General features: G+C 36.5%; 1 protein-coding gene across 4 annotated transcripts in view; it reads right to left on the bottom strand.

Moving 5' to 3' along the window:
- Positions 1-323: 323 nt before the first annotated feature.
- The window catches only part of LOC107681315 (dachshund homolog 1-like), a 43,587-nt gene continuing 34,178 nt past the window's right edge, over positions 324-9,732 (bottom strand). For 3 of the 4 annotated variants that reach the window (XM_016477595.1, XM_016477594.1, XM_016477597.1), the window contains exons 4-6: positions 7,499-7,642; positions 6,352-6,420; positions 324-1,398 (exon numbers count right to left, since the gene is read on the bottom strand). In XM_016477595.1, the coding sequence (XP_016333081.1) occupies positions 1,358-1,398; positions 6,352-6,420; positions 7,499-7,642 (254 nt within the window). In that variant the 3' untranslated portion in view covers positions 324-1,357. The remainder of the gene's footprint in view (positions 1,399-6,351; positions 6,421-7,498; positions 7,643-9,732) is intronic. The other variant, XM_016477596.1, reaches the window with a different exon arrangement.

The following is a 9,732-nucleotide window of genomic DNA, read 5'->3' as shown; positions in this document are numbered from 1 at the left end:
CAGATTAACAAAATGGTCTAACACTATTTTGTCTGCAACTTTCCAAAGGGAACCTGTTGCATGTATTGACCAGAATAATAAATAACTATAATATGATACATTAAATATGTATTATTTAAAAGGGCCTATCACTAAAAGTAATACACCAAATTGAGTGTAATGGCGATCGGTAACATTTGGCGATCTGTACAACTTTTCCATAAACTTGAGATTCAAGTCATACAAGAATTAGATTCATGTCACTGCCAATTGAAAATATAGCTGTTAAAAAGATAATAGTGTTCATCAACTTTTACTGGGTGTGAGTGAATAAACAAAGGGCCTATCACTAAAAGTAATACACCAAATTGAGTGTAATGGTGATCGGTAACATTTGGCGATCTGTACAACTTTTCCATAAACTTGAGATTCAAGTCATACAAGAATTAGATTCATGTCACTGCAAATTGAAAATATAGCTGTTAAAAAGATAATAGTGTTCATCAACTTTTACTGGGTGTGAGTGAATAAACCCTAAGTACATTTGTTCAGCACAGTTAAGTATTTATTGAATAACATGAATTCAGGACAACACATTTACATGCCTGCATGCTTCCTCACCATAGTGGCAGCGAATTGAAAGAATGATGGCTCAGAAACAAAACAAATCTATAAATTCAATATAAACGTTGGTATTGTTCTCCTAATAGATCTACTGCATACACAATACCAACTTTTAACATTATATACAAATACCAAAGTGAGTGAATTAACCTATCTTCTGTTCTTGTATATACAATAATGATAGAAATTAAACTTGATTGTTTTTTCTTCTAGTTTAGAAAACATTAAAAGCAAATATTAGTTTATTCTGTTGATCAACATATATTCAAATTCACATTTTCAGAGGTTCTTCTCCAAGTTTGGATCTTTAACATCTTGGCAAATAGTAATGACATTAAGGATTTATGTTTATTTTTTTCTCTTTTTTAGTACAAAACAAAACCTCTGAATCAGATTTAATTTTCGAAGCTTTCTCGCTGGTTTAAATACAGTATAAAAAGTGGTCAGTGCTGTGAATTTGTTGTAAATATTATCACCAGGTGTACCAAACGGTACATTTTACTGTGCTCAAATTGTCGCCTTCACCAGCTTATCATATCCAATCCCACATCTGGCATAATATAACGTTTATATCAGTGAGAAAAAGAGTCCTAATACTACATTCGGACACAATCCATCTTCCACATCGGGCCAAGCATAAACCCTTGATGCACCTCTATGAGCGATTGACCTGTTTCTGTAACTAAATTACCCTGCAAAGGGACTCTGGAGAATCTTCATAAGATACACGCCGCCAGTCTTCAACGCCATGTTGTTAGTACATCACTGTGGTTTTCAGAAAAAGTCTTCCATCTGCTAACGATAAAAAAAGGGAGAGAAAAATAATAAGTATACTGAACAGAATGGAACCATAAAGTAAGGACAAGTAACAGTGATGCAATGCAAATGCACAAACTACACCATTGTAAACCCTGGATCAATGTATGTCACATTTTAAGAACATAACATTGCACTCATGATGCGAAGCACATCACAAATGACACTTTCTGTGCATAAATGGCATTAAGTGCAAAAAAAGCAGCCGTTACTGTCAAGTCAAGTCAAGTCAAGTCAAGTTGAGCTTTATTGTCATTCTGCTGCATGTGGGGACATACAGTGGAACGAAATGTCGTGCCTCACAGGACCACGGTGTTACATAAATACAGGCATACAACAATGAAGTAAAACAGTAAAAACCTATACAGTAAAGCAGTAAAAACCTATACACAACTAACCTACTGACTGATTTTGATTATAAATATACTATATATATATATATAAATGTTTACCTATACATAAGTTAAAAAAATGCAGACTATACGGATGCTTCACATAAACACTGTACCTATACACAGCTAACCTACTGACAGATTTGACTATGAATATACTATATATAAATGTTTATCTATGCATAAATAAAAAAAATAAAAAATAATAATAATAAAATAAAATACAGACTATACGGATGCTTCACATAATACTGTACATGTGCAAAGAGAAACATCGTAAGTCAAGCAGCTGGCTGGGGAACAGTGCAGATGATTTGTAGTGCATGAGCATGTAAACACACCTATTACGGAGTCTTTTGTGGGATTATGTACACAAAGCAGTGTGTGTGAAAAGTGTCTAGTGCGCATAGAGGAGAGTGTGTTTCTACAGGTGGTTTGTGCAGGCCCTGTAGCACACTTCGAATTGTTTTCAGACAGTTTTTTGTGATGTGGTAAGGTTGGTGAGATGGTCCATGTTTCAGGAGGTAGGGGGTTGTGTGGGGTTTCAGAGGAGGGCGGGGTGATTTTAGTTCAGGGCTCTCACAGCCTGGGGGAAAAAGCTGTTGAGCAGTCTGGCGGAGCGGGCTCTGATGCTCCGGTACCGTCTTCCTGATGGTAGGAGCTGGAAGAGACTGTGGGAGGGATGGGTGGGGGTCCTTCACGATACTGTTGGTTTTGCTGGAGCATCGTGTAAGGAAAATGTCCAGGATGGAGGGGAGAGGGGCACCGATGATCTTTGTGCAATGCCTTCTCCGACATGTACGATCTAATGAGCTTTGTCCATTTCCAGAGAACCTTCATTGGCAAGTGCATGCCTGAATGAGCGGCAGCTCTCTTTGCTTCTTCTGGTAAAAGCATCTGTTAGGCATGGCTCAGGAGCTTGTTTGACGTTTATTACCAGAACATTTCCTCTGTGTCCGGGAATGCTGCATCACTGCATTTAAGAGGTGTTTCCTCTCTTTGGCAGGGCAACTAAATAAATTCAATTCTGATGAGCAAAAGTGGTGACTAATCGAGGATACTCTGTGTTAAAATTGGCTTAAACAAGATTTATATTTTGAGTCTGACTTTTTTTGTATTGCTCAGCGATACCACAGATATGAAATAATTTTGATTGTGTGATCCATTGATTTTGAGTAAAAAGTATTGTTTCTTCTACTGTTAGTTATACATTGCTAAATATGTGCATTGTGATTTTATTTCACTCCGAAATATATACATATTGATTCATGTGAAACTAGTAATCTAATGGACATTGATTAATTGCAGCCTGTGCATAGAGCTGCAATACACCTTCTTGTTTTCTCTAATGTTATTTGTCACTCACTGGCCTCTTATATAAAAGGGGTTAATATTGTGATCTTAAAAATATGAAATATGACCAAATATATGGCTTTAGGCTCACAGGGCATTTAAAAAAAATCATCCACAGCATCAACCCCATTATATAAATGGTATGTACAAATTTATTCAGATCACGATAAATGCATGTAATATTGAGTGCCTTAATTTATCAGAATGCAGCCTATTTAGTGCTGGAGATGTTTAGTATGGTTGATACAGTATTTTGATATCAAACAACAATTAAGCAAATCAAACTCTAGATTTCTTATACTAAACAATGTAGAAAATATACAATTAAACTATTAAAATACAACTTAAGTTAAATATAAACAACCTGAGAACAACGATAACAAAAACAAGCAGAGAGCTAATCTTAAATGTACAAATTAGCATATTAATTCTGGGTCAAATGGAGTGTAGCTAAATTAGCTTGTGCAAACAGTGCCAGGAATGTTTCTTGAGTGGGAAAAATCGAATGACTGCCATGTTGTTTTATGAAAGAACCCCCCTCATTAAAATATGTTAAAACTTTGGCATTTTTATATTCAAATCAAGATGAAAAGTTCATTAAAGAGGATAAATATTTCATTAGATGCTAAATAAAACAAAGGAATTTTTGGCTTCTCTCAGCATAAAATTCCTTTGAAAGATTAATTAATACATGTAAATTATGCAAATTATGCCCATGCAAATATTTAATGAAGACAATTAAGGGAACCATTAATTACTGCCTTTTTTGCTTCAGTGACATTCATTCATTTAATTTTAATTTCACTTTAACTGTTTTGATGTTTAATCTTGCAACAAAGAACTTTATCTCCCCTCACAGGGTCGTGTAAACTTGCAGAAAACATCGAGAGGCGAGCACTGAGCATCGGGAGGAGATACCGGGGAGATATTATGTTCGGTATCACAGGGAATGTGGTGAGATGTGCTCCCAGAAGCACGGAGCCAGGAAAAACAGTCAAGCTTATTCTTGGAATGGATTCAAAACACTGGAAAAGCAATTAATAAACACAGACTGTGTTAATATAGCAGAATTACAGAGTGTGACAAAAGACAAATAGAAATAATTAGTTCTCTGAAATTATGCTCTCATTATTTTTTTTCCCCCCAACAGCCAAGTGCTGAAATTATAGCACGTCTCTTTGTTTTGTTTTTTTTGTATACGGATTGGAATAGAATTTTTCCCTCACACTTTTTTTATGTTTTTGCCATTTGAGAGTAATTATGCCACACTGGTTGTAGGCCACAACAACCATGACATGAACACACACACACACACACACACACACACACACAATGTTGTTAAAACTTAATAGACGCACAAGCTGTTTTTATACACACACACTTCCTGTGGCCAGTTTTTTTTTTAAGTCAATTCTTCAAGGGCACTGACATAAAAACCTATGAAAGGACTGCATGTTGTGGAGCAATAACTACATTTTTTTTCAGTGAAAACATACTTAAAAAGAACAATTTTTGTAATTTTTTTTACAGTTCAAATTACCTCAATGTCTCATATTCTACTATATCTCCTAAAAAAAAGTACTGACAAAAGCAATTTGAGTAATGAACAATCTTCTCTCTATGCTTATGCTAACTTTCTGAATCTAGAAATTAACACTGGAAAATTATTCATCTTTAGACATAAGAACCATCATAACGCTAATGACATTATATGCTCTGAAAAAATAACTTCCTGCTCATCAAGTCAATGTCATTTGATTTATTCGTGTAAAACCTTGTAGTCCTTGTACTGGATCACCATTTATTTTTACTAAAAACTTCCTTCACACACACACAAAATTAACTAGGCTAATCAAACTGGGTTACGGGGCTTACTTACGACGGGGTATTAAAATGCCATTTCCCACATTTCATAGCAATTTCCACACACTATTTTCAAAGGGAAATTGAGACCACTCAAGACGACGTTTTTTGTATCATATGTGCTGCTGGGTACAATTAAAATGGACATCAGAGCAGTGAGCGACTTAACACTTAAGGTGTAGTTAAAAGAGTGTGACTGAAATATTTGCAAATGGGCAAGTGGTTTTCTGTGAAACAATACTAGACTAAACCAGGTCCATAAATACCCATACACCCATAAAGTTCATGTGTATTTATTTGAGTGGGAGTGTTGTGCTCTTGTGAGGTAACTCCACTGTGGGTCATCTTCAGATAATGAAACTTCTTATTATGCTCATTATATTGCATTGGTCTCTGAGGTACACAACATAGGCAGGGTCTTACTGTCAAGGGGATTTATCTTTAAAATTATTCTTATCTTAGAATCTTATCTTTGAACTTCACCTATTGAGCTGAACACCATCTTTACTGCGGTACATATACACAATATATACTTCACAAGTTCACACTTACATATAATAAATGGAGTAAAGGTTATGCGTATTTGGCATGCTGTCTGAGGGGAGGGCTCTATATATACCTCTTATCTTGTTAATTGAGTTGATTACTGAATGTGCTTCTCTCGTGTTATTTAGGTTAATTTTTTGAATGTGATCCTCCCGACCTTTGTTAATAAAACATCATATAAAAGAAGATATTTTGAAGAATATTTCAACTGTTTTGGCTATACAGTCAAAGTTAATGGGGTCCAAAACAACTTTCACTTTATGAAACAACAAACAAACAAACAAACAAAACAATAAAACATTTAGCAAAATCTCTTTTTGTGTTCTGCAGGGGAAATTAAGTCAATACAGGTTTGGAACGACATGAGGGTGAACAAATTATGACAGAATATTTATTTTTGGGCGAACTATTCCCTTTAATAATATTTTAATATACCCCTGCTGGTAAAAACTACAAAACAAAAGTAAAATTTTAATTGACTCGGTGGGCTTGTTTAATGTTTAATCTTCTCCTTGTTCCTCGTTTAATTCCCTCACACACTCACAAAGAATCAACTCTCCAACTCAGCAGACCATGCCATTGTCATAACGCACATTTGTGTGATTTTCCCTGTCTAGAAATTTTCTCCTGACAGATCCGACTGATCTTGACCTTCCTCTTGAACTGTAGGATCTGCAGCCCAGATGGCAGGCTGTATGCATGAACAGCAGGCTGAGATAAAGCGAGGCTCATATACTGGAGCTGAGCTGAGATTTATAGTCTCCTCAAAAACACGTACCTTGTATTGTCCTCTCAGCATCTGTTCTGCCACTGCTGCGGTCAGTCTCTATCTCCTGGGTCAACGAGTCTGGCAAAATGAAAAGATAATGACGATTAAACATCCATGACATCTGTGCTTAATTAGGAAAGTTTTTCTAGCCTCATCTTTCGTGATGGGCGGAGGGTGGATGTGCTCAGATCGCTCGGGTCAGGGCGAAACTTCGACCAATGATGAGTGGTGTTACGAATACTGAACAGAGCTTATTTTTCTTATTTCTATTTCTATTGAGCTTTATTTTTTCTTAGTTTTAGTAATTACAGTACTTCAATTTAATTCAGTTGCCAGGGCAACATCTCTAATTTTCTAAACTTAAAGTTAAAAATTTCATCATATATTTCAGCATTATGTAAATTAACAAAAAATATTTCTAATAGATTTAATTAACAATAACATCAATGGTCCATTGTGTCCAGTACACACATGCAAACCAGATTTTGGGCCTTTTCGTTATGAAAGAAAATGTTTGTTTTTATGGAGGAAATGGTTTTTAAACTGCATATTATTGTGATCTCACTTCATCAATATGCACGGATTCTTTCATATTATTTGAGCTTTTTATAAATCTCTATAAAATACTTGATTCTGATTGGTCAATAGTGGCATTATTCCTGGCAATTTTTTTCTCAAACACATTTTAATTTGTATCATTTCATGGCCTCTTTTTTTTTTTAGAATTTTTTTCAACGTAAATCAATATCTCATGGCCATTTATATACATGTTTAGTCATTCAATGTATATTAAATGGTGCAGTCACCTCGTAATTGTCACAAATAAAAACGCTTTGTGTGATGCAAGACCCCGACATGAAGATTCTTTCTTTTTGTGATAAGGACCTGCTTACTGTGTTCTCTCAAACATACTGAAGCATATTTCATCAGATTATTCTCAGAAAGTATCTACACACACACACACACACACACACACACACACACACACACACACACACACACAAAAGATATTTAACATGGAGCTTACTTCATCAATACTGCAAATTCCTTATGCTCGGCCCATGTCATAAGACTTTAAAATGGAATAGAAAAACACATAATTTCTACACCCTTTTAATAAATTGAAGTATGTCAGTGTTCTGGTAAGGTGTCGTACCATTGAGTGATCTGAGACTTTCTGTGGGTGAGGTCTGTTTCAGGGATTGCTCTGCCTGCTCTCGCCGTTTTGACTCATACTCCAGCGCCTCCTGCAATTTCCTCTTTGCTTTCTTTTCCTTCTTCAATCGCTTCTGAATGATCACTGCATTAAAAGAACACAGAAAGGCAGCAGTCAGGGACCCCGGTCATATGCAGTGGTATTTCTGATATTAAGCACTAAAGGAAGGGGAGGTGAGTTTTCAAACTGTCAGTGAGGAAATATTCATAGAAAAGTTGCATCTGAAAAAAAAATGATCTCGTTCAATGAGAAATTGACTGTGTCATTAGCGAAATAATTGAGCCAGCGATAACCTGGATTAACCTGGGTTAAAATGCCAATGAGACAAGGTTAAGGGAAACTTTCTGTAAAGAAAGAGAGAGGCACGCTGAATATTAAACAGAAGAAAGCTGGAGGGCTGTAGGCACATTTAGAAGGATCTTTCTGTGAAACTGGCTTAATAAGCTCAATTTGATTCATTATGTAGGATAAATACATAGAACATGAGACTATTAACTCGCATTTAGCAATACTTTTGTGCAGAAAAATCTAAATCATTTATTGATGTCAAATTTTAGATTCATAATTATATTTTCATACAATAATAGAGTACAATAGAGTATGTAACTAGAGGCCATCTGTAATGCACATATCACTTTTAATCTCAAAGAGAGTTGAAAATTATTAGCTAAACTATTATCAATCTGCAGTCCAATCATGGCCTTCCCTTGAGAAATAGTGTGGCTCATTTAGAAACATTTACCATATAAATTACTTATTCATATTTTTATGAGTTTAACCACACTCACTTGAATGAGGACTTTGTATATCTTTCTAATGCACCCTGTGCATTTAGACATTGTACGGGATTAGTTTCCACTGTTATGCCGATGATACTCAACTATATATCTCAACAAGACCAGATGAAACTTCTAAATTATCTAAGCTAACAGAGTGTGTTAAAAATGTAAAAGATTGGATGACCAATAATTTTCTCCTATTAAATTCGGATAAGACAGAGATATTACTTATTGGACCAAAAGACAGTACACCGAATCTCGTGGATTACAATTTGCAACTAGACGGATGTACGGTTACTTCCTCTACAGTCAAAAATCTGGGTGTTATATTAGATAGCAACTTGTCTTTTGAAAATCATATTTCCCATGTTACAAAAACAGCATTCTTCCATCTTAGAAATGCTTTGACACAATCTGTATTGTTAAAAGCGCTATATAAATAAAGGTGACTTGACTTGACTTGACTATGTAGTTATGGAAATGCTGTATTCCCACAAGCACTTCTGCACACATAATCAATATGTGCTCATGTATTGATCGTAATGTGAATATGCCTCATTTTGCTCGATTTATGACCTTGTCTCTGTCACTATGGCAGTATGTTTTTCGTGTGCTTGTAATTAACAACTGAGCTTGTAACATGGCTTTTCAGGTCATTTTAATGCAATTTTGCACTAAATGCTGTATGTTTTAAAAATGATGCATTGAAGGTCATTTGTTAATGATATTTTTGCATTTTCTCAAGAAAATGTGAGTGGTACTTGCCTATACAAAACATCTCGGTTTCGTATGTAACCCTCGTTCCCCGAAGGAGGGAACGGAGACGTTACGTCAGTCGTGACTGACGAATTGGGATCTCGCCCGAGAGCCCAATCACCTTCGAGTGTTAACTAAACAAGCCAATGACAGTTGGCGTGTGTGTTTCGCCACGCGCACCCCGCCCCGCAGCGCGGGTATAAAAGGAGAGCGCGTGCAAACGCACATCAGTTTTTCGCTGAGGAGCCAAGACTGTGCGCCCCACCCGTACAGCGGAACGAGGGTTACATACGTAACCGAGACGTTCCCTTTCAGTCAGGGAACTGAACTGAGAAGCAAAAAAGCGCACATATCCGGTCCGTAGAGGGGAACGGCGCAGCAAGCGTGATCGACACCGAGCAGGTCCGGTGTTACTGCCTACCTGAGGCGAGTACACGAGAGGACACGGGCTTTACACGGAGATTATAGAATCTCGCAAACGTGTTAGGTGTCGCCCAGCCGGCAGCTCTACAGATGTCTGCTATCGAGGCGCCCCTCGACAAGCCCAAGAAGATGCCACTCCTCTCGTAGAGTGTGCTCTCACTCAGAGGGGGCACGGTAAATGTTGGGCCTGGTTTGCTAAGACTATAGCCTCCACTA

This window comes from Sinocyclocheilus anshuiensis, unplaced genomic scaffold (genome assembly GCF_001515605.1).
Source record: "Sinocyclocheilus anshuiensis isolate Anshui unplaced genomic scaffold, SAMN03320099.WGS_v1.1 scaffold1620, whole genome shotgun sequence".
Classification (NCBI taxonomy): Eukaryota; Metazoa; Chordata; class Actinopteri; order Cypriniformes; family Cyprinidae; genus Sinocyclocheilus; species Sinocyclocheilus anshuiensis.
This window is presented reverse-complemented; position numbering and strand designations above follow the sequence as displayed.